This window comes from Chlorocebus sabaeus, chromosome X, assembly GCF_047675955.1.
Source record: "Chlorocebus sabaeus isolate Y175 chromosome X, mChlSab1.0.hap1, whole genome shotgun sequence".
Taxonomy (NCBI): domain Eukaryota; kingdom Metazoa; phylum Chordata; class Mammalia; order Primates; family Cercopithecidae; genus Chlorocebus; species Chlorocebus sabaeus.
In genome coordinates, this window is record NC_132933.1 from 2068805 (window position 1) to 2096183 (window position 27379).

The window sequence follows — 27379 nt, forward strand, 5'->3', positions numbered from 1 at the left end:
CAGAGCGGCATCGCGCAGACAACGCGCCGGGTGCTTGCCCCTCAGGACCGGACGCCGGGTGTCGTGGAGTGCCTAGGACTCCCGCCTGCTTCCGTCGAGAGCCCGCCCCCGGCTTCCCGCGCCGGCTCCTGCGTCCCCGCCGCTCCCTCCCGCAGCAGGCCCCGCTCCCCTCCCCGCCCCTCCCGGCGCGCGTGCGCCCCGTGCCCGCGCCCCTCCCCCGCCGCCGTGGGCGCGCGCGCGTGCCCGTCGTCCCAGGCGGGAGCTGGAGACGGCCGGCGGCTGCTGGACGAAGAGCGGGCGCCGGGAGCGCCGAGAGCGCGGCCGGGCGAGGCGGGAGCGCGGGCGCTGGCCTGGCCGCGGGCGGGGGCCGCCGCCGCCGCGCCGCTGCCCCCCTGTCGCGGGCCGGGCCGCGGCGCCGAGCGCGAGGGCCGGGCTCTCAGGGCTGGCGGCCATGGGCAGGAGCCGGAGGCGGCAGCGGCAGCGGCGGGCCCCGCGGGCGGGGAGGCGCGCGGCCCACGGCCCCTGACGGGCCCTGACTGCCCCTGGCGGCCCGGCGCGACCCCGCGCTTCCTGGGGGGCCGTAGCCTGGCAACGCCCGGCGCGCCCGCCCATCCCCCGCTGCCCTTTTTCTCCTGGCCGGGTGCGAGGGAGCATGCCCGCGCCTGGCCTCGGCCAGCGAAGAGTTAACCTGAGGGGCGAGCCGCTGCCCCCACCTCGGGGGCGTGCCCCCCTCCCCCGCTAGGCGGCCCGCCCCCCGCGCCAGGGTATGGCCCCGGGCCCCGACCCGGGACCCGAGGTCCCGCGCCCGGGCCAGTGAAAGGCGTCTTCCGGTTCCCACCCTCCGCCTCCTCTCGCCGGCCAGCACCATGGGATGTAATATGTGCGTGGTCCAGAAACCGGAGGAGCAGTACAAAGTGATGCTGCAGGTAAGGCTGCCAGCGCTGCGGCGGGGGCGCGGCCCTCCGCGGGAAGGAGCGGGCCAGTGGGGAGGCCCGGAGCGGCGGAGCGGCGGGCGTGGGAGAGCGGGAGGGCTTGAGGAGGAAAAGGTAGTGTGCCGTCCGCACCCTCCCATCCTGGGGCTGTTGAGTGTTGTCGCTCCGTGGAAACCAGCCACGGGTGGGGTGGGAAGTTAGGGTTGGCCCGGGTGGGGCGCGCTTCCGTCCCGGGAGGCGCGGTGCGGCGGGCGCGGGATGGAGGTTGCATAGCAACGAGCGCAGTTCCCCGCACACGCTCTCCCAGCAGGACCCAGGGCGGGGGAGGGAGCCAGGCTCCCGCCGTGCGGGGGGGCGCCGAATCTCGATCCCGGCGGGCCTGGAGCGTAGGAGTGTGTGGGCGTCCCCGGGCGTGGTCCAAGTCCGGCCGGGGGCTGCGTGCCCACCCCGACACCCACTCCCGCCTGGCCCTGCCCGAACGTTGGGCTCCCGGGCCTTGGGCGTCTCGGGTGAGTGGGCACCGCCGGGATCAGCGGGTTGGGCTCTCTGCGGGTGGCAGTGCTTGACCGGGCTTTGGGGGGCGTGGACCAGGAAAGCCCCGCAGGGAGGGAAGGAGACGCGGGGCCCTGAGCTCGGACCTGGAGCCCAGCCCCGCGGCCCGAAATGGGGCTTCTTGCCTGTGCGTGGCGTGACTACGTGAGTGCGTTCCTGTGCCCCGTCTCTGTGTGCGCGGAGGCTCCCCCGGCCCCGCATTTGTGTACTTTCTGTGTGCACCCTGCAAACTGTCTAGAGAAATGTCCCGGATGCTGTGGGCTGAGACCCCCTAGGGCTAAGTGGCGGGAGGTCAAGGTCAAGGCACCCAGGAGCAGACAGGGCTCAGACAGGTATGCGTTTAGTGGCCTGGATTCATCTCCCGGGTTTATTGGTCTGGACTGGGAAGGAATCAAGTGCTTTGCAAGGAAGGGTGTTGGCTTGGGAGAACGTGGGGGAACCCGTGCAGGGATCGGCGAGGACTCTGGGGGTGAGGGGAGGCGGGGCGGGGCGCGGGGAAGAATTCCTAGGAATCCGGGGACTGACTTCACGCTGTGAGCCGAGCTTTTCTGGCCACCTTGTGCGGGAGCGGAGGGGCAGGGCGGGGACGCAAATCTTGCCTCAGCCTGGCGGAACTCCGGGTCCCCTCTCCCCGGCCCTTCTTCGGGGGTGCGCGGGGTCCTCGGCTTCTCCCGTTCGCTGTCCTCCGCCTTCTTCCCTCTCAGTTCCTGGCTGCCACTCCTCGTCTCTTGTTCCCGCTGTTTGGAAACCTTGTGTGGCCATTGCCAGCCCCCTAGCGGGATAGGAATGCGACCAAGAGGGCGTCCTGTGGAATCCGTGTTGGATTCCGGGGCTGGGATGGTTAGTTGACGGGGACTCTGGATCCCATCCTACTGCTTCCTTTTCGGGAGTTATTCCATCAAACGGCAAGCGATTTCTCCAAACGATTCATCCGGGGCCGTCTTGACTTTCCTGGAGAAGGATTGGTGCCGCTCTTCATTTAAGGCCAACCTCGTGGGGACGCGTGGATAGGGGAGAGCGACCCGAGCTGCACCCCAGGCCTGAAATGAGCCATGGGAAGACACCGGTAGCCCTTGGGGCTCCCCACAGCCCTCCGGGAAGGCCTCAGCAGGTCGGTCTGGGCCTGCCTTCAGGGAGGTGAACCTGGCTGGGCCCTCCCTGCTCTGCGCCCTAAGCTCTCCTTCATAGAATGGACTTGCCCTCTCCAAGGAGACCCGCCAGGAGGAGGGCCACTACCGCATGCACCCTCTGTGCGCTTTCCTGCTGGGCTCCCTTTGAAAACTCCCGTGGAAGTTTGGCTGCAAACTTTCACTTTCTACATTCCTCCTTGGCCCAATCAGAGCCGGGATTTTAGGAGGAGAACTATCCTTTACAGCTAAGAGAAAACAAGAGGACTGAAAAAAGTGGATACGGAAAGCAGTGCAGGCCATGAGCTGTCTCAGGGGACTGCACTTCTGGAGGTGGACGCATCACCAGGTCCCAGCCTCTTCAGAGGAGAAGGCGCTTTTGTTCCAACAGACTGGTCAGCTTCTGGGACCCCGTGCCTGCCTCCCGGCCAGCTTAAACACGGGTGCTCCCCCATCTTCAGGCGACACTTCTCCCTGTCTCCCCTGAATAACCTCATCTGCACCCCCTTGGGCCTCTGCACCTTATCAGGGTGAGACACTTCATGGGTCTGATTTTCAGAAAAAAGCACAAGTGCATCTGCAGCGCCTTCCATATACAATCCACAGAGGCCTGGGACCCCCAGGCTAGGAACCCCCAAGTCTCTAGCCTAGCGTTGTGTTCCAAGCCATTTTCTGCCAATGACTCACAGCACTTCCAAAATTACAGCTGTATTGAGCTATAATTCTCCTACCATACAACTTACCCTTTCGAAGTGTACAACTCACTGGTTTTTAGTATATTCACAAAGTTGTGCAACCCACACCAGTAATTCCAGAACATTTTCATCACCCCAGAAGAAACCCTGCACTCATTAGCGGTCACACCTCCATTTCTCCTACAAACTTCCTAGCCCCTGGCACCCACCAGTCTACTTCCTGTCTCTATGGATTTGTTTCTTCTAAACGTTTCATAGAAACTGACCTTTTGTGTCTGGCTTTCATTAATCATAATGTTTTCAAGGTTCATCCATGTATCAGTAGTCAATTTCTTTTTATTGCCAAATAATATTTCATTTTGTGATATACAACATAATATTTATCCATTCGTCAGTTGATGGGCATTTGGGGTGCTTCCAACCCCCTTGGGCTGTGTGGAATCTCAGCTCACTGCAGGCTCCGCCTCCCGGGTTTACGCCATTCTCCTGTCTCAGCCTCCGGAGTAGCTGGGACTACAGGCGCCCGAGCGCCTGCCCGGCTAGTTTTTTTGTATTTTTTAGTAGAGACGGGGTTTCACCGTGTTAGCCAGGATGGTCTCCATCTACTGACCTCGTGATCCGCCCGTCTCGGCCTCCCAAAGTGCTGGGATTACAGGGTTGAGCCACCGCGCCCGGCACCCTGGTCTACTTGTATCTGTTTGAATCCTTGCCTTTATTTCTTTGGAGTATTTGCCTGTAGCCATTGAACTGCTTTCCACAGTGGCTGGAACAAGTTTACATTCCCACCAGCAACATATAAGGGTTCCAATTTCTCTGTATCCTTGCCAACAGTTGTTATTTTCTGGGTTTTTGTTATGGCTGTCCTGCTGGGTGTGAAGTGGTATCTCATTGTGATTTTGATTTGCACTTCCTGTTAGCTAAATGATGTTGAGCATCTTTTCTTGTGCTTGTTGGCCATTTGTGTATCTTCTTTAGAAAAATGTCTGTCCTTAAGCCAGCGCCACACTGCTTTCATTACTGCAGTTTTGTAGCAAGTTTTGAAATAAAGAAATGAGAGTCCTCCAACTTTGTATGTCTTTTTCAAGACTGTTTTGTCTATTCTAAGTCCCTCAAATTTCCATATTAATTTCAGGATCAGGTTGTTAATTTCTGGAAAGAAGCCAGCTGGCATTTTGATACAGATTGCATCAAATTTGTGGATCAATTGGGGATTATTGTTCATGAGCATGTGGTATGTTTTCCATTTATTTAGGTCTTTAATTTCTTTAAATGATGTTTTGCACTTTTGTTAAGTTTATTCATGAGTATTTTCTTTATGATGCTATCGTAAATGGAATTGTTTTCTTAATTTCACTTTCAGCCTTCTCATTGCTGCTGTATAGAAATACAATTGATTGACCGAGCGTGTTGGCTCACGCCTGTAATCCCAGCACTTTGGGAGACCAAGGCGGGTGGCTCACCTGACGTCAGGAGTTCAAGACCAGCCTGGCCAACATAGTGGAACCCCGTCTCTACTAAAAATACAAAAAAATTTTAACAGGGCATGGTGGTGTGTGCCTGTAATCCCAGCTACTTAGGAGACTGAGCCAAGAGAATCGTGTGAACCCCAGAGGCAGAGGTTGCAGTGAGCTGAGATTGCACCACTGCACTCCAGCCTGGGTGACAGGGGCAGGACTCTGTCTCAAAAAAAAAATTGATTTTTATACGTTGATCCTATATCTTGCAACCTTACTAAAATTGTTTATTAAGTATCATTTGTTTAGCAGAGTCCTCAGGATTATCTGCATATTAGGATCATGTCATTGGCAAATAGAAATCGTTTTTCTTCTTCCTTCCCAATCTGGATGCCTTCAATTTCTCTTTTTTTTTTTTGAGACAGTCTCACTCTGCCGCCCAGACTGGAGTGCAGTGGTGTGATCTCGGCTCACTGCAACCTCTGCCTCCTGGGTTCAAGTGATTCTCCTGCCTCAGCTTCCCATGTAGCTGGGATTACAGGCACTCACTACCACGCCCAGCTAATTTTTGTATTTTTAGTAGAGATGAGATTTTGCCATGTTGGCCAGGCCAGTCTCGAATTCCTGGCCTCGAGTAATGCTGCCCGCCTCGGCCTCCCAAAGTGCTGGGATTGCCAGTGTAAGCCACCGTGCCTGACCCTTCGATTTCTTTTTCTTGTTAATTTGCTGTGGCTAGAATCTCTAGTACAATGTTGAATAGAAGTGCCGGTGAAGTGTCTTTTCCTTGTTCCTTATCTTAGAGGTAAAGAAGCCTCCAGTCTTTCACTAGGGAGTATAAAGTTAGCTGTGGCTTTTTCATAGCTGTCCTTTATCAGTGTAAGGAAGTTCCCATTCTATTCCTAATTTGTTTCTATCATGAGAGACGTTGGATTGTGCAGTGCTGCTTCTGTGGCTAGTGAGATGACCACATGGTTCCTTTATTCCACGGATGTGGGCCGTCACAGGCACTTTTGTGTGTCATGTCGGAACCTCAGCCCCATTCCTATATTCCAATCATGTCCTCCTAGTTCAGAAAATCTGGGACCTCCCCTGAAAATGGGGGATTACTGCGTGTTGAGCTACGAAAAGGAAGCAGGCCGGTTGCCCAGAATGGAAGGCAGGAAGCAACATGTCCCCAGCTCCCGAGCCTTTTCTGCAGCCCATGTCCCTCCACTGCCACCAGGCCCCCTTGTCGTATATCTCATCATGGTCTACACTCTGCTGAACTTGTCTCTCGGCCTTGGCACTCCCTCTCTGACACCATGATGTGCTTGCTAGCATCTGGGCACGCCAGAGATGGTCAGGGGATAAATCCCTGGTGCTTGGGACTGGCCTCCTGCCCATCCTACTCAGGCTTTACAAGGAGAGTGGGTCAGTACCACCTGTTGTCTTCCCTCCGTCCACGTCGGGGGAGGCCAAAGGACACCTGGCCAGCCCTTCTGGTGGTCTCCTGGGCATTCTTGCCTAAAGCACCTACATGTGAGCCCCCATGGTGCTGGCAGCCATCCTGGGTGGAGGGCATTCAGCAGAGAGACACTGCAGACAGGGCCTTGCCCCCTCCCCCAGTCTCCCCCCCACTGTTTTTTTTTGAGACAGAGTTTCACTCTTATTGCCCAGGCTGGAGTGCAATGGCATGTTCTGGGCTCACTGAAACCTCCACCTCCAGGGTTCAAGCGATTCTCCTGCTTCAGCCTCCCGAGTAGCTGGAATTACAAGCATGCGCCACCATGCCTGGCTAATTTTGTATTTTTAGTAGAGACAGGGTTTCTCCATGTTGGTCAGGCTGGTCTTGAACTCTCGACCCCAGGTGATCCACCCGTACCGGCCTCCCAAAGTGCTGGGATTATAGGAGTCAGCCACCACACCTGGCCCTAGGCTCCCCTTTTAATAAGAGGGAGACCATCACCAACACGTAGGCAACTGTGGGGGGGAGAAAGTACTGCTTGAGTGCAGGAGCAAGGGTGGCAGCCAGTGTCCCCTCTTCAGCGACGTCTTCCTCCAAGCTGCTCTCCCACCCACCGAGCAAGGTGGCTTCTCTGGCTCCCTCCCGCTTGCACAGGGGCTTCCCGTGAGCAGGGATTTGGGTCTGACACGGGCAGTCTGCCTACCCACCCCACCAGCACCAGATGGTGCCAGCATACCCACGCTGGCCTCCATCCTTCCAGGGAAAGCTGGTCTCTCAGTCAGCTTAGTGGTTCTGCCACAGAAGCTGCCTGGGGAAGCAGCAGGCTCTGATAAAGTCCTTGTGGAGTGGAAGAACAGAGGGCCGGACACTGAATTCTGACTGCCACCTTCCGGACCAGGTCATCCTGCTCTGTATCATTGTTCCAAGATTGTAGAATGCCCTTTCCCCTCTCACCTCGGGGTTCCTGAGGACTGTCCAGTCCGCTGAAATGAAATTCGATAGTGCCAGAGAGCAGATTTGTGGTTGCAGGGATGGGCAGGGGGCACGAGGACACTTTTGGGGAAGATAGAAATGGCCACTGCCCTGACGGTGGTGACGGTTCCCCAGGTTCATGTATGACATATGAACACCTGCCCTCTGCACACTGAAGATGTGCAGGTTGCCACCCAGCGACAAACCTCACCAAAGCTTTAGAACAGGAACTCCATGGCCACATGCACGCATCCCGGGGGAGAAGGCAGTGCAGCGTGGAGATAGGAATGGAGGCAGTCACCAACTGCCAGTTGTGTGGCCAGGGGCAAGTCGCTGCATGGTCCACTGGCTCAGTGACTCGGTTTCGTCACCTGTGAAATGGCAGTGAAAAGAGTGACACAGATGATGTGTCCCACGGGATCTCGCTGGGCGGAGGGGGAGTTGCTGCCCACAGGCCATTCAGCTGGTCATTAAGAAGTGCAAATTGGCCGGGCGCGGTGGCTCACATGTAATCCCAACACTTTGGGAGGCCGAGGTGGGTGGATCATGAGGTCAGGAGTTTGAGACCAGCCTGGCCAGCATGGTGAAACCCCATCTCTACTAAAAATACAAAAAATTGACCGGGCATAGTGGCTCATGCCTGTAATCCCAGCACTTTGGGAGGCTGAGGCAGGTGGATCACCTCAGGTCAGCAGTTCGAGACCAGCCTGACTAACATAGAGAAACCCCGTCTCTACTAAAAATACAAAATTAGCCGGGCATGATGGCGCATGCCTGTGATCCCAGCTACTCGGGAGGCTGAGGCAGGAGAATTGCTTGAACCTGGGAGGAGGTAGAGGTTGCAGTGAGCTGAGATCATGCCATTGCACTCCAGCCTGGGCTCGAAACTCCATCTCAAAAAAAAAAAAAAAAAAAAAAACCAAAATACAAAAATTAGCCGGGCGTGGTGGCATGCACCTGTAGTCCCAGCTACTCGGGAGGCTGAGGCAGGAGAATTGCTTGAACCCAGCAGGTGGAGGTTGCATGAGCCAAGATCAAGCCACTGCACTCCAGCCTGGGTGACACAGTGAGACCCTGTCTCAAATAAATAAATAAATAAATAAATAAATAAATAAATAAAATAAAAATAATGAAAAAGGAAGTTACATGGAGAAGGCCTTACATCTGGGTATGTCACAGTTAATGCCCAGTGACAGAAGAATGTCCAGTATTATTCTGAGAATTTCTCTCAGGAAAGGGACCTCCAAGTTTTGAAGAAGTGTGACATAGTATAATATTAGTTAGGACAGCCTGGGCAACATATTGAGACCTCGTCTCTACAAAAATAAAAAATCGCTCAGGCGTAGTAGCTTGCACCTCTAATCCCAGCTACTGGGGAGTGTCAGGCAGGAGGACTGCCTGAACCCAGGAGTTGGAGGCTGCTGTGAGCCATGATTGCATCACTGCACTCCAGCCTGGGCAATGGAGCCACACTGTGTCTGGAAAAAAAAAAAGAAAGAAAGAAAGAGAGGGAGAGAGAGAGAGAGAGAGAAAGAAAGAAAACAGATGGACAGGGAACAAAGCGGAGGCATATATGGTCATTTTGCACAGGAGTTAGGCGAGGCTGAGCAGCCTGGGACTGGACAAGATGTCCTCCCTTTCAGTGCATTCTGCCTGTCCTCATGGCTGCTTGGAGCATTGGAAATGAGAAACGCTGCAGAGGGAACATTGCTTTGATTGTTGCTAGATGTGAACTGTGCCCTTAGCCAGTCAGGTTAGCCTGAGGTGGGTGGGAGGATGAGTTTAGTTGCCGGGCCACGTGCCTGGTAAGCTGTGAACATGTACCTGAAGGTTGATCTTGATAATGGCTTCCGGAAGTGCTTGGCTTTTCCTGTGCAAGGTGTGGGACACTCCTCTTTCCTATTTTTTTTTTTTTTTTTTTTTTTTTTTTGAGACAGAGTCTGGCTCTGTCACCCAGGCTAGAGTGCAGTGTTGTGATCTCGGCTCATTGCAGCCTCCGCCTCCTGGGTTCAAGCAATTTCGCCTCAGCTTCCCGAGTAGCTGGGATTACAGGCACCTGCCACCACGCCTGGCTACTTTTTGTGTTTTAGTAGAGACAAGGTTTCACCATGTTGGCCAGGCTGGTCTCAAACTCCTGACCTCTAGTGATCTGCCTGCCTTGGCCTCCCAAAGTGCTGGGATTCCAGGCGTGAGCCACCGTGCCCGGCCTCCTTTCTGCTTCTGAGCCAGGACTACAGAGGTGTCTGAGAGGCCATCGCTCTCCCAGACAGGTGGGGGCCAGGTGGACTGATGAGACTTCAACAGACCCTGGGATTCGGGGAGAGAAGGGGAAGTGAGAGGAAGGAAAGATGCTTGCCTCATGCAGAAGGCCTTCTCTGAGGTCTGTCCTGGTTCCTCCAGGGTGCGCTCTGAGTCAGTACGGCGCCACCCTCCACCGGAAGTCCTTGTTAAAGTGCACTTTCTGACTGAGCCACCAGCATGGGGCCTGGGATTCTGCACTTCTCACAAGCTCCCAGGTGATGTGGAGCCCACTGGCTGTGGGTAGCTAGGGCCTTGGGTAGGGACCAGGAGTACATCCGTGGTAGCCCCAAACCACACTAACATGGATGGAGAAGTGAGCTGTTTTTGTTTTGTTTTGTTTTGTTTTTTAACAAATAAGAGGGTGAGGCCTCACCCCACAGCTATTAAATCAGAACTTCCAAGGGTTGTTGCCTACGTGGGGTCTTTACAGGACATAACTTGTTCTTCCCTGCCATGTGCAGCTAACTAACCCTCCTTCCCTTTCACCGGCACCCCTACCAGTATACATGTCTCTCATGGACACCCAGACGCCCCTTCCCCCTACTAACTGCTCAAAGGCCTTTGAGATGAAGCCCTCCCATGTTTCTCTCTCTCCTGTCCCCAGGCAGAAAGGGTGGACACAGAGTTATGGAGGGGGGTGGTATGGCTTGCCCAGGCGGCCACAGTTGGGGGTGTGGGCAGCCATGCTACTTGTCGGGCCTGTCACCTCTTTGTCCCTTTTAGAATTCTTACACATCGGTGGAGACATTTTGCAGCCACCAATGCAGTAATTAATTCAGGCAAAGATCATCACTGGATGCCAAAACCATTAGATGTAAGGTTGTTGGGGACAGAATATTCACAAAGTCTCCAAATATTACCCCAAATTACCTGTGAATCAGGAAGGGAAACTGCATCTTTACAGGCGAGAGATCTGGCAGCCGCCACCTGGGCCATGTGATCAAACAGCCTCCTCAACAGTGGGGCAGCCTGACCCTGCCAGCCGCCAGATGCGGGGCTGGGGAGGAGACATACAGCTTCTCCTGCAAGGTGCTCTTTTCAAAATGCTCATCCTGAATCTCACCGCGGGAATGAATCAGGCAAATTCACACTCTGGCACATTCTATAAGGATTGGTCTCTTCCAAGAAGTCATTCTCATTAAAGTAAATATACATATATATATATTTTTCTAGATTAGAGAGGAGACATAATAACTAGAGACCTAACAACCGAATGTAGTATGTGTGCTTCTTGATTGAATCCTAGATTTTTTGTTTGTTTGTTTTGTTTTTGAGATGGAGTCTCTCTGTGTCGCTCAGGCTGGAGTGTGATGGTGTGATCTCAGCTCACTTCTACCTCTGCTTCGCGGGTTCAGTTGATTTTCCTGCCTCAGCCTCCCAAGTAGCTGGGACTACAGGCAGCACCGCACCACCACGCCCCGCCTTTTTTTTTTTTTTTTTTTCTCTGAGATGGAGGAGTGCAGTGGCACAATCTCGGCTCACTGCAACCTCCTCCGCCTCCAGGATTCAAGTGGTTCTCCTGCCTCAGCCTCCTGAGTAGCTGGGACTACAGGTGCAAGCCACCACACCTGGCTAATTTTTGTATTTTTAGTAGAGACAGGGTTTCACCACATTTGCCAGGCTGGTCTCGAACTCCTGACCTTGTGATCTGCCCGCCTCGGCCTCCCAAAGTGCTGGGATGTACAGGCATGAGCCATTGTGCCCAACCTCAAATCTTAGATTTTTTAAAAAAGCTGTAAAGGTGTTAGTGGGACAGCTGGGGAGATGTGAGGCTGGCCCATTGTATGAGTGCGGAATTCCGTGCCAAGGGTGTTGTGGTTCCACGGAGAATGGGACTGGTGGCATCTTGCTTTCAAATGCTTCTGCAAATGTGTGTGTAGAAACCCGGAGAGCAGGTGTGGGGAATCTGCAGATGTTCCCACATGCTTGTGGGCGGGCAATTTTCAAAATCCCGAGCTGGGGAAACATGAATGGGGACTTTGCTGGGCCACTGAGTGGGTGAATGTAGTGAGCTTGAGGCTCCTCCTTTCTCCTCCGATGCTCTCCCCGTTGGAAGAGCCCCCTGATGCCTGACTTGGCCTGGAAGCTACAGTCACAACTGCTTCCAAGGTGTCCTGGATAGTCCAGACGGCAGAGCTGAGAGCCAGCAGGTAGGTCAGAGCTCAGCCCGGGGCAGAGGATAACTTCCTGTCTCTGTCCTTCCCCAGCCTGTTTCCTACTCTACATCTGTAGGGTAAGGGGAGTCCGAACGTGGCAGCCACGGGGGCCCCTGGAAGTGATGTGGCTTCACCTCCCATCCCGCGCGTTACCAGTGAGAGTGAAAGGGGTCTCAGGCGCTGTGTGACAGACAAGCACTCGCGATTGCGAGTCTCCCAGGCCACAACTGTTTTCTTAGTCTCTCTGGTCTCTCTTCTCCGCTTCCCAGAGATTCCTGATCAGCAAGACGGCGTCGCGCCCCACCCGGCTGTGGGCCTGCCACCGCTGGATGCGGCAGGGTGCCTGGGGCAGGGCCCGGAAACAGAGCTCAGCCTCCGACGGAGGTGGCGGGGCTGGCGGGCAGGAGTCCTGCTAGTCCAGCCACCAGCGTGGCGGCGCAGGGACGAGTGTGGTCCGCCCTGCTCCCGCGGCCGCAGCCACCCCGCCGTTGCAGCGCGCTCTTTGTCTGCGGCTCCGGGCTCAGGGGGTGGGGCGAGCGCGCCTGGGGCCCCGCCCTCTCCACCCTGGGCGCCCCGCTTCGCGCCTCCCCTAAGGCCCGCCAGTCCCTTGCCTTGCGGGAGATCGTCACCCCACAGCGACTGCCCGTGGGGCCGACTTCGCGTCATGCCTGCCTCGCCTGCCCCGTGTTGCCCCCTCCCCTGTCCCTGTGTCCCCCTCCCCTGCCCGCATGTCCCCCTCATGCGGGGAAAGTGGTGCCAGCACTTTCCCTGGCCTTGCCAATTGCTCTTTCATTGGTACTCAGCCGCCGCTCTGATGTCCCTGAAAACCCAAACGAGAGCTCCTCTACCCGAGCTGCCCCTGCTCCTTCTCTGCAAAAAGCTCCAGAAGGCTGTGTCGATGCAGGTCGAGCTTCCCCACCCGGCCCCCTCCCACCTTTTAGCAAATCCAGAGGTCACACTTTCGCCCTCCTCTCCCGGGCTCCGACCCAGTGCGTTGAGCTGCTCCTCAGCTTCCCTCCCGGGACTTCCTAGTCTCTCTCCCCAGCCAGCTCAATGTCAGGGTGCCCCAGGACTCTCCTTGGGCCTCTCCTGTTCTTGTCTACATTCACTCCCCAGGTGAGCTCCTCCAGCAAATCAGGAAGGAAATAGATCTGTATGCTGAAGGGTCGCCATAGGGCACATCAAGCTCCTGGCTGAGCCGTGTTGTGCTCACAGGCTGCTGCACTCCCTGGGGCAGCGGAGTACCAGGGACTTGTATTTTCATCTTTGTGCTCCTCTGCCTCCTCAGTGTTATTTGAAAGGAAATGCGACAAAATCTATGGCGCTAGCATGGGATGGAGGAGGGGTCTTTGTGAACAGGCGTTGAGGGTTTGCTTGGCTGCCAGCTCACTACCCAATCAACAGGGTTGACTGCCACAGGGTGGCCTCGCTTAGGGGAAGCATGATGCCCAGCATGTGGTCAGGATGGCACAGGAGCACTGGAGAAAATGAGAGGCACTGGGAACCCGGACGAGGGGGGACAAGGGGCATTTGAGTGGGCTTCAGGTACGCGAAGTGTTGCAAGATAAAGTGGGTTTCTTCTGGATTGTTCCAAAGGAGGGAGGTTGCTCTCAATGAAGGAAACATTCAATAGTGAGAGTTTTGTGATAATGAGCTCAGTCAACAATCCCCACTCTCCACATACTAGAAGCAAAGTGGATTTCTTCTGGATTGTTCCAAAGGAGGGAGGCTTGCACTTGATGAAGGAGACTTTTTTGGGGGGGGGGATGGGGGGTGGATGGAGTCTCACTCTGTTGCCCAGGCTGGAGTTCAGTGGTGCAATCTCAGCTCACTGCAGCCTCCACCTCCCAGGTTCAAGTGATTCTCCTGCGTCAGTCTCTCAAGTAGCTGAGGTTACAGGCGTGCACCACCATGCCTGGCTAATTTTTGTATTTTCAGTTGAGACGGGGTTTCACTCTGTTGGCCAGACTGGTCTCGAACTCCTGACCTCAGGTGATCTGCCTGCCTTGGCCTCCCAAAGTGCTGGGATTACATGTGTGAGCCTCCGCACCGGGCAATTTTTGTATTTTTAGTAGAGTCTGGGTACATCAGACCCAGGGGCTGGGTCATGCCTATAATCCCAACACTTTGGGAGGACTAAGCAGATGGCTTGAGCCTAGGAGTTAGAGACTAGCCTGGGCAACATGGTGAAACCTTGTTTCTTCTTTTTTTTTTTTTTTTTTTTGAGACCGAGTCTTGCTGTGTCGCCCAGGCTGGAGTGCAGTGGCCAGATCTCAGCTCACTGCAAGCTCCGCCTCCTGGGTTTACGCCATTCTCCTGCCTCAGCCTCCCAAGTAGCTGGGACTACAGGCGCCCGCCACCTCGCCCAGCTAGTTTTTTTTTTGTTTTTTGTTTTTTGTATTTTTTAGTAGAGACGAGGTTTCACCATGTTAGCCAGGATGGTCTCGATCTCCTGACCTCGTGATCTGACCGTCTCGGCCTCCCAAAGTGCTGGGATTACCGGCTTGAGCCACCGCGCCCGGCCTCCCATTTCTTATTATTGTTTTTTAAAAGATAGATCAGATAAATTATAGGTCATTAATATATATTCAACAAATTATGGAAATATATAAAATTTTAATTCAGCCAAGAAACATTAACCTTTTGTCTTTAGCAAACTGCCAGGAGTTGGGATGGAAGTAGAACTCAGGGTGAAGCCCTCTTGGGGTTTGTAGTCTAACGAAAGGGAGGTAATTAGGCAATCACACATAAAAGGCTGAGCTCCGGCCTGGGTACCTTGAGGCCTCCTGGACTTGCCGTAGCATCTGGAGAAGTATGGGGCATCATCTCGCGTTACCACCAGCACTGGCACCCAGCCTTGATGTGGGCCCTGTTGGCCTGAGCGTTTTTCCTTGAAGAAGGTGTTAAAGGCAGATTGAAGCCGACTGTGCCCACTCGTCCCCGACGCCCTTCCTCTGCTTGCCTCTCTGCCGTGTTTTCCAAGTACATACTATGAATAAGCATGTGCGCCTCCATTAACCGCACATACAGAATGCCAGGAATTGTTTGTTTGACCGCTGTCAGACCTTTGGGCTGTCCCCAGTGTTTGACCGCTGTGGCCTTCATGCCCACGTCCTCCTGGTGGCGGTTCTGAAGGGCGTCTCCTCCTATCTCATGGCTCCAGGTGCTTGCTGGTGGGTCCCCTTTGCCCTGAGCACCTGTTGATATCCTTTGCCCATGTTCTTCTTGAGTTGTTTGTGTCTGTGTTTTCTTCTTGTTTTGTAGGAATTCTTTGCATATTCTGGAAAACCCATTATGAGGTCCGTGCATTGTAAGGCTCTCTGAGCCCGCCTTTATACTACATTTAGGGTGTCTTTTGTCATCTAGAAGTTTTACATCTCTTCCATTATTGCTTGCCCATTTGAAATATTGAGAATTTCGTCTCTATCCCACACCGTAAAGATATTGTTCTCTTGTTTTGCTTTGTCCCTGTAGGTCTTTGATCCAATTGGAATTGCTTGACCAGGGCTTGGACTAGGTCTTCTGTCTTGGTGGGGCGAGCTCCCAGGGTATGCAAATGTTTGCAGGTGGGGCAGGAGGGAGAGTCTGGCGGGAAGCAAGCCTGGGGTTGGCCATGTTGAATGTTTGTGCCTTTTAGAGACTGGAGTGGTGGAGTAGGCAATCTGAAAGTTGGGGCATTACAGGGGTGGCTTTACCAGTGTGCTACGTCAGGATGGTTGGGGGTGGTGGGGGCAGGGCTCTGAGCAGAACTGGAAGAGCTGCTGTCATCAGAAGGGCCACAATGTGGCTCCTTACCATGTGCCTGGCCCTGTACCTCTATGCTCATGGCCCCATATTGTCCCACCTTGTTGGCAGCCCTTAGCCCCTCCCCAGAGAGGAGCTCATTTCTTCCTTGGGGGTCCAGCATGACCTGATGAGGAAGAGAGAGAGAGAGAGAAGGCTTCAAGAGCCAGTGGCTTCCCCCCAAAGACTTGCCTGGCTGTCACAGGCGATCACTCTGATTGCTGTTGATCTGAGGTGCTGAGGCTGTGCATGCGCCCATCCCCCTCTTGACATCCCAGCCTCCACCACCCCGCCCAGCAAGCTCTCCTCAGTTTCCATAGCAACACTGCTGCTGGGTAATGATTCCAGGGAGAAAGGCATTCCTGCGTTCTATGTCATCTCTGTCACCTGAGCATCCCACTGCCTGCTTGCTGTCCTGCCCCGGGAGTTCAGGAAGAAACCCTGAGGACAGCTCGGAGCCCTTCTGCTTGTGTTTTGGCTTCTCCTCAAGGGCAGTGGTAAGCTGGTAAATGTTCCCAGACAAAAAGCCCTGATTTGGAGCATTTTTCCGAGATCCTTGGTGTAAATGCTGCCACTATAGCCGATTTCAAGCCACCACTGCGATGTCACTGAGCTTGGAGTTGGGGGGAATGCACACACCATCAGAGTATTCCCACCTCCCACACCAGATGTGAATAACCCCAAGAGCACAGATGACAGAAAAGTGTAGTAAGATAATTAGACAGTGATGTGTTCCGAGGATTTATTGACTTTGTTGTTAATATCATTCAGTTACCTGTACATTTCTACAGTTACAATAGCAATAATGACTGTGTTTGACAACTGGCTCCCAAATTTCCCAGCTTCAGTTGGCTCTAGTCACTGCTGCTGAGAGTGTTGAGGCCATTCCGTCGTGTCCCTTTGTCTACAGCCTTCCTGAACCCACACTCTGCTGCCACCCACCCTCTTCCATCCTGCCTTTCTCACTGCAGCCTCTCCACCAAGCACAGCGCACCCTGTCCCGACTGACATTCTTATGGTCTTCCAACAAATACCTTCTTAGCTGAAAGCTGTTTCCTTTATAGTCTTTGATCCAGAAATTGCACCTCAAGATACTTTATCCACTTTGACAACCACTGGTTACACAAAGATTTAAGTATGAAAAATGTGCAAAATCCACCCCGAAATGTGTCTTTGCCACATTCTTTTTTTTTTTTTTTTTTTGAGACGGAGTCTTGCTCTGCCGCCCAGGCTGGAGTGCAGTGGCCGGATCTCAGCTCACTGCAAGCTCTGCCTCCTGGGTTCGCGCCATTCTCCTGCCTCAGCCTCCGGAGTAGCTGGGACTACAGGCGCCGCCACCTCGCCCGGCTAGTTTTTTGTATTTTTCAGTAGAGATGGGGTTTCACCGGGTTAGCCAGGATGGTCTCGATCTCCTGACCTTGTGATCCGCCCGTCTGGGCCTCCCAAAGTGCTGGGATTACAGGCTTGAGCCACCGCGCCCGGCCGCCACATTCTTTATAATAAAAAATCAAAGCCAGCCTTAGTGATGTGATGATGAACATGATGGTCCACTGGTGTGGATGGACCTTAAGGGGCCTGCAGCTGCAAAACGGCACACATAGAAAACAGACTGGAAGGAAATAGGCCGCATGGCCGGGTGCGGTGGCTCATGCCTGTAATCCCAGCACTTTGGGAGGCTGAGGCAGGAGGATTACTTGAGGTCAGGAGTTCGAGACCATCCTGGCCAACATAGTGAAACCCCATCTCTACTAAAAATACAAAAATTATCCAGGTGTGGTGGTGGGTGCCTGTAATCCTAGCTACTGGGGAGGCTGAGGCAGGAGAATCGCCTGAACCCAGGAGACAGGTTGCAGTGAGTCAAGATTGTGCCACTGCACTGCAGCCTGGATGACAGAGCAAGACTGTCTAAAAAAAAAAAAAAAATAGCTGGGCGTGGTGGCACACACCTGTAGTCCCAGCTACTTGGGAGGCTGAGACAGGATAATTGCTTGAGCCCAGGAGGTGGAGGTTGCAGTGAGCCAAGATCGTGCCACTGCACCTCAGCCTGGGCAACACAGCAAGACTCCATCTCAAAAAAGCCCCCCAAAACAAAAAATGAACATGTGTTTCTTTTACAATCAGACAAAACTGATTTTGACAACAAGCTCTTTTCAGAATATGAAAAATTTGGGGGAGAAGGGAGACATAGAAAACTTCAGGCCGGGCGCGGTGGCTCAAGCCTGTAATCCCAGCACTTTGGGAGGCCAAGACGGGTGGATCATGAGGTCAGGAGATCGAGACCATCCTGGCTAACACAGTGAAACCCCGTCTCTACTAAAAAATACAAAAACTAGCCGGGCGAGGTGGCGGCGCCTGTAGTCCCAGCTACTCGGGAGGCTGAGGCAGGAGAATGGCGTGAACCCGGGAGGCGGAGCTTGCAGTGAGCTGAGATCCGGCCACTGCACTCCAGCCCGGGCGACAGAGCGAGACTTCGTCTCAAAAAAAAAAAAAAAAAAAGAAAACTTCAATGATTATCTACAAGGACATAAGTCGAAAAAAGGTAACGCAGGAGCCACTGCTGAGGCCACAGGGGTTCCGAGGACAAGCTGGGCTCTCCTGTGATATCTGTCTTCCCGAAAAGACTCCTACAGTGGTGGTTCTACTGTGTTGCAGGCACTAAGACAAGATTTTGCCGTCGGAATTGATATCTCTGTGAGAAACCCGGGGAGGGAGGTGCTGCCCTGAGAATGCAGGACAGAGAGTTCTTGTAAACTTGCTAAGATTCGCACAACTCGGAAAAGCAGAGGACTCTGTGCAGCCGCAGCCACCTGCGCCCACGCCCAGGGCCCTTCTGCCCTCTCATCTGGCACAAGCTCCCAGCCTGCTCCATCCCTGGGTGGACTCTGGGTCCTCTCCGTGCTGACTGGGGGCTTCGCTTCCAACTGCAACCAACCTCCCCGTGTCTTTTCTTGGCCCTGCTCCCTTTGCCTGATGGAGGCCAGCTGCCCCGCTCCAGAAGCCTTCTCTGCCTCCCGCCGAGGCGTACATGGCCAGCCGTGTGTGCTCCCTTACCTGTCCCCACACTCACCTGCGGGGCATAGCCATTTGGGCACAATGCTACTGTGTAGCCTCCCCGGGCCCAGAACAACCCTTCCACAAGCCACTGGGCCCATGAGGAGACCCTGCACACCTGCCTCGAGAGCTGCCTCCTCCTGGAAGTGCTTCCTGCTGACCCTTGCTGGCCCTGTGCCCTGAATTCTGGTGGAGTCTGTTCAGTCCTTCTTGGTCCTTAGTCATTCATCCCTTCTCTACTTGCCTCCCTTCCCCAAGGAGGACTTGAAGGTTGCAGCATACTGTCCCAGGGTGCTGCGAAAGCAGCCTTAAACCTTGTGGGCACTCCTTGCCTCACCAGCTGCGCTGTACATAATGGGCTTCCTTCTGCTCCCCTCCATCGTCCTTCCTTCACCCCCATAGCATCCCACATAGCTGCTCAGGTCCCGCTTCCACCTTGGGCCCTGGCCCTCGATGGCCGCCTCCTCCCTGACCCCTCCTTCTGGCCACCGGGCAGCCTGTCCTGGCTCATGACCTTGACTCAGTGCCACCACCTTGCTGAGCTTGCTGACGCGGTTTCCTCATCTGCAATAATGGCATCTCCCTCAAGGTTGTTGGGGGTTAGGATTTTGTGGGGACCCACATCAGGGGTCTTTCCCAGAATGTAGCACATGGCACGTGCCCAAAAAACAGTGGTGGCTTTTTTTTTTTTTTTTTTTTTTTGCGACAGAGTCTCACTCTGTCACGAAAGCTGGGGTGCAGTGGTACAATCTCCGCTCACTGCAAGCTCCGCCTCCTGGGTTCATGCCATTCTCCTGCCTCAGCCTCCCGAGTAGCTGGGACTACAGGCGTCCACCACCACGCCCGGCTAATTTTTTTGTATTTTTAGCAGAGACGGGGTTTCACCGTTTTAGTCAGGATGATCTCAATCTCCTGACCTTGTGATCAGCCTCCCAAAGTGCTGGGATTACAGGTGTGAGCCATCGTGCCCGGCCCAGTGGTGGCTTTATAAGGACCACTTTCCTGGCACCTATTTTAGGCTACTTTGCAGTTCCAGGGGGTTTCTTGTATGTCAAAGCCTTTTCTCTTGGGCAAGTCAGTTGCCACTGTGAGGATACAACACCATATCTTTAGGCATCTTCCTACTTGTCCCCCAACCTGACCCTGGCCCTCCCTAGTGAGTAGACATTTGTTGAGAGACTCAGCTCATCTGAAGAGTCAAGGTCATCCTCTTGCTTGATGTTGAATGAGCACAACACAGATGCTCACTGAGTGTTGGCTGTTATGGTCCAGTCAGTGCTAAGGAACTCAATGGGATCTTCTTCATGCTAGCTCTGGCCTTAGTGCTGCCCTAGAAAGAAGCGGGTCCGGATGGGGAGAGACCAGGAGAGCTCAAGCAGAGTCTGGAGGACGTTGTAGGGTGGCATCACAGCCTCCAGACCCAGTGCACAGAGGCTGGGTTCCCCAGCCCTTGGTGTGACTTGGCGATCCCCAGCTGGCCTTCAGTGGGATGAAGGCTGAGCAGTGGGGCTTGCCTGGGAACGGGGGTACCAAAGGTAGCCAGGGCTGCAGACAGAGAGCAGATTCCTTGCTTGAGTGGATTAGGGTGCTGGTTGTCAGCCCAGGTCCTGCCAGCTAGGGCCTCTGCCTTGACCTCACAGGGGAGGAGTGGGCCCTTGAGGGTTCTTACAGAGGCGTGTCTCTGCCGTAGGTGAACGGGAAGGAGCTCTCCAAGCTGTCTCAGGAGCAAACTCTGCAGGCCCTGCGCTCCTCCAAGGAGCCCCTGGTGATCCAGGTGCTGAGACGCAGCCCCCGCCTCCGGGGGGACAGCTCCTGTCACGACCTGCAGCTGGTGGACAGTGGCACTCAGACCGACATCACCTTCGAGCATATCATGGCGCTGGGCAAGCTGCGTCCGCCCACCCCGCCCATGGTCATCCTGGAGCCGTACGTCCTCTCTGAGCTGTGAGTCGCCCTCAGGAGGGCCCCGGGCCCTGCCTCCAGAGAGGGCAGGCCACCTGGGGTGGCCATCTGCACACCACCCTCTTGGGCAGGAAGCAGGCCCCTTGGCCTCCAGAGCTGACCGTGGTATCCGAGGGCTCCAAAACCTCCAGGCCTCTAGCCTTGGGCCGGGCTCCAGAAGGTGCCCCGTTGTATCTACCCCCAGGGCCGAGGGAGGACCCTCCTGTCCGGGACGACGCTGCCGGAAGTGCCAGGGTTGAGGGCCTCAGCTCCTACTCCTCCATCCTCTCTCCTCTGCTGCCTCACAAGCATCACTCCCTGAATCTTCTTGCATCCCTTGTCTGTCTCATTCCTCTACCTGCTCTGAATTTCCTCCATCTCTTCGGCTTCTTTCTTTGGCCTGACTGGAAGAAGGGCCTTTCATCCAGGCCTGGTGGCTCATGACCGCGTGAGCGCTGCCTCATTCTGCTAATCTTAGCTCGGGCTGTGGGGAGGTAGGCCACAGGGCCATGAGCAGCCAATCTGAGTTTTGGGGCCAGGAAGGCAGCCCCTGGAGGTAGGGTGGGCCTCCCTCTGCTCTGCAGAAGTCCTCCAGGGCCTGGATAACTCCTGGGGGCGTTGCATGAGTGGGGCCAGTACTGGGCGGGTGGGTGGGCACCTAGAGATTGGAGAAGTCGGTCCCTGCCAGCTGGTGTGGTTGGAGGAGTCTGGTCTGCGGGACGGGCGAGCTAGGCATGTGCAGGTCCTCCGTGTGGATGCCGCACACTCAGGTGCGAGAAGTGTCCCCGGTCTTTGCATGGCTGCATGTTGCCCAGGAAGGAGCTCTGCAGGAGGCAGCTGGGCCACCCACCCTTGAGAGCACAAGCAGAGCAGGTCTCCGTGCCAGGCACGCTGGGATTGGCCTGCCTGGGAGCTGGGGCTGAGGTGTGAGAGGACAGCCAGCTGGTCTGACCCCCACCTTCTCCTGGGCAGCCCCCCCATCAGCCATGAGTATTATGACCCGGCGGAATTTATGGAGGGCGGCCCGCAGGAGGCAGACCGCTTGGACGAGCTGGAGTATGAGGTGAGCCGGGTGGCCAGGCTAGGGCCCGCAGCCAGCTGTGGCAGCCGCCCCGACGCCTGCGTGCCTTCCTGCCCAGGCCTGACCCTGTGGCCCTCCTGGCACGTGTCTGGCTGAGTCAGGGAGGGTGCGGGTGAGGTTACATGTTCCGTCCATGTTGGTGAGTCCACGTCCCATGCACGTCTGTCTTCTGTGTCCTGTGCCTGTGTGTGTGCCTCGCGCATTTCCTGGGAGGGAGACCACTGAGTACATGCGCCACGTGGGATGGTAAGAGAGACCCTCAAAGCGGGGACTGGAAATAGCTCAGGGGTCCCAGAGGAAGCTGAGGGGCTGCGGGTTGAGGGGCTGCGCTGTGCTGCCTGCTCCCTCACTCACGCATTTCTGGGGCTTTCTACCTCTGCTTCCTCCCGGACCCCTCGTGGCAGGAAGTGGAGCTGTATAAAAGTAGCCACCGGGACAAGCTGGGCCTGATGGTTTGCTACCGCACGGACGACGAGGAGGACCTGGGCATTTATGTCGGAGAGGTATGCAGACGGGTATGCCCCAGCCCCGAGGCCCCTCCATGTGGCCTGCCCATGGCTCAGAGGCTGCCCGTGAGGTCCCAGCTAGCAGAGACAGGGCATCACAGCTAGGGTACTGCGTGGTGAGGTGAGGATGGTCGACGGCTTCAGCCACTGTCCACCGAGGCAGTCATCTGCAGAAAGAGGCCTGTGTCCGGGTGGGACAGCAGATGGGCCTGAGAACGAGCAACAGGGTTGCTTTCTAGTCTTCTCCTGAACCCATCTTGGGCAGATGTCTGTGTATCCCCAGGAGGGGGATGGCCCCTCGCTCCCCTCCCTACTAGCAGCTGCCCACTAAAGCCACCCTTCCAGATGGACAATGTCCTACTTCCCACCAATGCCCAGGGCTGACCAAAAGCACAGGCTTCCATGCAGAGGAACCTAGGAGTGCCAGGGGCAGGGGCAGGGAGAGGCGACTACTCCACAGCCTCTGCCCCTGCTTTCTGGGACTTGGGGCTGGAACGGGAGCCAGAGAGTCTTCAGCTTGCTTTGGAGGCCCCTGAGGTGAGCCTGCTCCCTTCTACTGAAAGGGCATGTTAGGCACCAAGTCCCCAAGATGTGTGTGTCCTGCAGGTAAATCCCAACAGCATTGCAGCCAAAGACGGCCGGATCCGTGAGGGAGACCGCATCATCCAGGTGAGCACCTGCAGGCTGCAGGCCTGGCCCAAGGCCCCGCTGCACCTGTCGGCCCAGCCACCTCTCTTTAGCCAGTCCCTAGCTCTCTCCCACTAAGAGCCAAGCCTGAGGCCCAGCAGCCTGCCATGTCCCAAACCCAAGCTGAGTCTCATCTCTCTCCTGCCCACTCACCCCAGTGGCTCCCGTGTGCCTATGGGATTTGCTGGCATCCAGGGCCCCTGCTGCTCTGAAACCTCCAGACCCCTCTCCCTCTGCTCCACTCCATGCTGTCCTGAGCACACATTGGTTCTTGCAAGAGCCAGGCCACCCTCTCCCTAGTACCCTCCACTTAGTTACATCCTCCCGGAGTTCAAGCCCCAGCCTAGCCCAGCGGAGCCCAGAGTGCTTGGGCTCCCTGCACTCGCCCAGGGTCCGCCCTAGGGCCAGCCCTAGCATCCTTGTTGATTGTACCCTGGCCTGCCTCAGATTAACGGTGTGGACGTCCAGAACCGGGAAGAGGCGGTGGCCATCCTGAGCCAGGAAGAGAACACCAACATCTCCCTGCTGGTGGCCCGACCTGAGAGCCAGGTGTGTGTGCCTGGCAGGGCGACCCAGGGCCACGACATCAGGCTTTCTGTCTTGGAAGCTGCTGGCCATGACTAGGGCACAGATGTGCCAACAACCTGGAGTTGATGGAGGGCGGGTGGGCAGGGGTCTCTCAGGGCCCATTTCCCCTCCTGGCCTCTGAAGGCTGAGTTGCCTGGGACCCTGCCCCCCAGGTTGTTGAACTTCACTGAAACAAAGAAACCAAGTGTGGGGCCCAGAGCAGACAAGAAGGGTATATGGGGAGGTCCTTGAAGCTGTGGGGACACCAGGGCCTGTCTCCACAGCTGGCGAAACGGTGGAAGGACAGCGACCGGGATGACTTCCTGGATGACTTTGGCTCTGAGAATGAGGGGGAGCTGCGTGCTCATAAACTGAAATCACCCCCTGCCCAGCAGGTGAGGAAGGAGAAGGGCGCTGGTGGGGAGGGCAAGAAGGAAAGAACTGGGTGGAAGGCGCTGAGGCTGTGCAGGGTCTCCCAATGCTTGGCAGGAAAATGAACCAGGTCTGAAGCCCTTGCAATCCTGTGACATCCCGTGACATCCCTGTCCATGGGACCTAACTGAGCGGTACTTACCTTTCTGCTGTAGCTCCGAAACGAAGAGGAGAAGGGGGCTCCCGACGCAGGCCCAGGTCTGAGCAACAGCCAGGAGCTGGACAGCGGGGTGGGCCGGACTGACGAGAGCACCCGGAACGAAGAGAGCTCTGAGCACGACCTGCTGGGGGACGAACCCCCGAGCTCCACCAACACCCCGGGAAGCCTGCGCAAGTTTGGCTTGCAAGGGGACGCCTTGCAGAGCCGGGACTTCCATTTCAGCATGGACTCTCTGCTGGCCGAGGGGGCGGGGCTGGGAGCTGGCGACGTCCCGGGCCTCACGGATGAGGAGTATGAGCGCTACCGCGAGCTCCTGGAGATCAAGTGCCACCTAGAGAACGGCAACCAGCTGGGCCTCCTCTTCCCCCGGGCCTCCGGAGGCAACAGTGCCCTGGACGTCAACCGCAACGAGAGCCTGGGCCACGAGATGGCCATGCTGGAGGAGGAGCTACGGCACCTGGAATTCAAGTGCCGCAACATCCTGCGGGCGCAAAAGATGCAGCAGCTGCGTGAGCGCTGCATGAAGGCCTGGCTGCTGGAGGAGGAGAGCCTCTACGACCTGGCGGCCAGCGAGCCCAAGAAGCACGAGCTGTCTGACATCTCCGAGCTGCCTGAGAAGTCGGACAAGGACAGCACGAGCGCCTACAACACTGGGGAGAGCTGCCGTAGCACCCCGCTGCTCGTGGAACCCCTGCCCGAGAGTCCCCTGCGGCGGGCTGCGGCTGGCAACTCCAACTTGAACCGGACCCCTCCCGGCCCCCCTGTTGCCACCCCCGCCAAGGCAGCTCCTCCACCAGGGAGCCCCACGAAGTTCCGGTCCCTCTCCCGGGATTCTGAGGCCGGCCGGAGGCAGCATGCGGAGGAGCGCGGCCGCCGCAATCCCAAGACCGGGTTGACCCTGGAGCGCGTGGGCCCCGAAGGCAGCCCTTACCTCTCGCGGCGCCACCGCGGCCAGGGCCAGGAGGGCGAGCACTACCACAGCTGCGTGCAGCTGGCCCCGACGCGAGGCCTGGAGGAGCTGGGCCAGGGTCCCCTGAGCTTGGCCGGTGGCCCTCGGGTGGGTGGGGTGGCGACCGCGGCCACTGAAGCACCGCGCATGGAGTGGAAGGTGAAGGTGCGCAGCGATGGAACCCGCTACGTGGCCAAGCGGCCCGTGCGAGATCGGCTGCTGAAAGCCCGTGCCCTGAAGATCCGGGAGGAGCGCAGCGGTATGACTACCGACGACGACGCAGTGAGCGAGATGAAGATGGGCCGCTACTGGAGCAAGGAGGAGCGGAAGCAGCACCTGATCCGAGCCCGCGAACAGCGGAAGCGGCGCGAGTTCATGATGCAGAGCCGGCTGGAGTGCCTGCGGGAGCAGCAGAATGGCGACAGCAAGCCCGAGCTCAACATCATTGCCCTGAGCCACCGCAAAACCATGAAGAAGCGGAACAAGAAGATCCTGGACAACTGGATCACCATCCAGGAGATGCTGGCCCATGGCGCACGCTCGGCTGATGGCAAGCGGGTCTACAACCCTCTCCTCTCGGTCACTACTGTGTGAGCTGCCCGGGCGGGTGCACGGCCCAGGCCCAAGGAGCCCCCTGGGGCCCCGGCCCTCACTCTCCTATAGAGATTGTGTGTGTGTGCGCACGTGCTCGCTGTGCGCATGCACACACCTCCCCGTCTAGGTGTGCGCACAGGGCTTTGTTAGCAGAGAGAAGCCCCTGAGGAGAAGGGACGCTTTTCTTCTTTCTGCCCAAGTAAAGTGACCATGCTAGTGGCCAGTATTGGGGGCACACCTGTAATGGGCACCCCTTCGGCTGTGCGTGTGCATTTCCCATTCCCCATGCTCTTGCGTGTGCTCGCACGTGCACGCACACACCCCCAGTGATCTCTCCACCCGACCCGTGTACTTGCAGACAGGGAAGTTGAGCTGAAAGGAGCACAAGAGAGTGTCTGGCTTCGCTGCTGAGCTCGGCCTCTCCCCGCTGCAGTTATTTGTAGACAAAGGCACCCCGATTTTTGTGGTTTTTCTCCCTTTCTGTGCTTGCCAATAGTTGTTTTGTTTTGTGGACCTGACCTGGGGGCTGGCAGCTCCTTCAGGCAGCCTGGCAGAGGTGGAACTCCCCCCTCCACTGATGGCTGGGAAGGGAGTTGGGGAGGAAGATCAGGAGGGAGGGCTGGGGATGGATGGGAGGGAAGGGGAGGGAAAGGTGGGAGGAATGGGAAGCCGCTGTTCTGGTGGCTTCCACTCTGAGGTGTGGGAACGGGGAGCTTTTGGGGGGCACCTGTTTCCCCAGTGACTGAGAGAGAGAGCAAGACTGCAGGAACGGAGGGGTCTTGCAGGGTGTCCACCAAGAAGTCACAGCGCCCGTTCTGCACCCCACACCATCTGGAGCAGGGGCTTCTCTTCTGAATGAACTGAAGAAGGTGCTTAGAAGGGGTCTAGAAACCAAGCCCCGTGAGCAGCAGTGGAAGACCTTGGGCCATGCGGCCTGGAGAGGACTTGGTGGCGATCCGCAACCTGGACCCCAGTGAGGTGGTGGGCTGACTGGGAAGGAGAGGCCCCCAGCCTCCTCAGGATTTGCACGTGTGAACTAGGCTGCCTGGGGGTGCCCCTCAGGCTTGGAGAGCCCCAGATTGGAGGCAGACAGGCTGCACCACCCCTTCCCCCTGCATCTCGAGAATAAAGCAAGCTGCCTTTGTACTTGGTTGAATCGTGGCCTCCCTGTGTTCATTCTTATTGGGCTGGGGAAAGAGTTGTCAGTTTGGGGTGGGAGAAGGAAGAGGGGGCAGGGTTAGAGTCAACTGAAAGCCATGCTGCAGCCCTCGGTTTATCTCGGATGTCAGGAGCAGTGACTGTGACCTCCCATGGGCAATTGTGTGGCACCCCAGGAGGAGATATACCAGAGTCACCTGAGTCATTTCAGAGGTGTCACAGTCACAGGGTGGTGACCAGATGCAGAAGGCTGGCAGAAGCCTGACTTCAGACTAGCCTCCAGGTAAGGGCCATGGTCATCTCCATGGACCAAACCGTAGGTGGGGCCCACTGCTGGCACATGCCACAGAGAAGTGGGTTCCAGTCCTATCCTGCCCAGCAGGGCCTGGTGCCATCCACTCTGGAAGGCGGAAGCTGCCCTCCCCATTTGGTGATCCCACAGTGCCTAGCAAGGTGCTCAGTTTGCAGAAGGCACTCAGTTGATGTCTTGGCCAGATAGATGAATACCCACGTTGTTGCCAGGGCCCTTCCATCCTGGGAGCTCTCAGCAAACCTTTGGGCTCTGTCAAGTGCCAGGAGCCATGCTCAATGCTGGGCAGGGTCAGGGCCTCAAAGACAACTCCGCAGACAACATGGGCACAGCCTGCCATGGGAGTGGTACCCCCTGGAGTGGGCAGTGCTGCTGTGAAGGAGCGGAAGTGGTCAAGGAGGCATTCAGATTCTCCAGAAAGAAGGCAATATAGGCCAGGTGCGGTGGCTCACGCCTGTAATCCCAGCACTTTGGGAGGCCAAGGTGGGTGGATCACATGAGGTCAGGCGTTCAAGACCAGCCAGGCC

At 56.4% G+C, this 27379-nt stretch overlaps 1 protein-coding gene across 8 annotated transcripts; it reads left to right on the top strand.

Moving 5' to 3' along the window:
• Positions 1 to 417: 417 nt before the first annotated feature.
• Positions 418 to 26540, top strand: PDZD4 (PDZ domain containing 4). Of its 8 annotated transcripts, XM_073013331.1 has the most exons (9): positions 422 to 926; positions 20158 to 20411; positions 20614 to 20856; positions 21381 to 21471; positions 21894 to 21992; positions 22602 to 22664; positions 23130 to 23231; positions 23534 to 23644; positions 23837 to 26540. In XM_073013331.1, exons 3-9 carry the CDS (start codon positions 20849 to 20851, stop codon positions 25382 to 25384), a joined length of 2022 nt encoding a protein of 673 aa, XP_072869432.1. In that variant the 5' UTR covers positions 422 to 926; positions 20158 to 20411; positions 20614 to 20848; the 3' UTR covers positions 25385 to 26540. The 8 variants fall into 8 exon arrangements, with proteins under 8 accessions (XP_037844736.1, XP_072869431.1, XP_072869432.1 ...); XM_073013330.1 differs by lacking the exon at positions 20614 to 20856 and having other exon boundaries at positions 421 to 926; positions 20158 to 20393; XM_037988806.2 differs by lacking the exon at positions 20614 to 20856.
• The last annotated feature ends 839 nt before the right edge of the window (positions 26541 to 27379 follow it).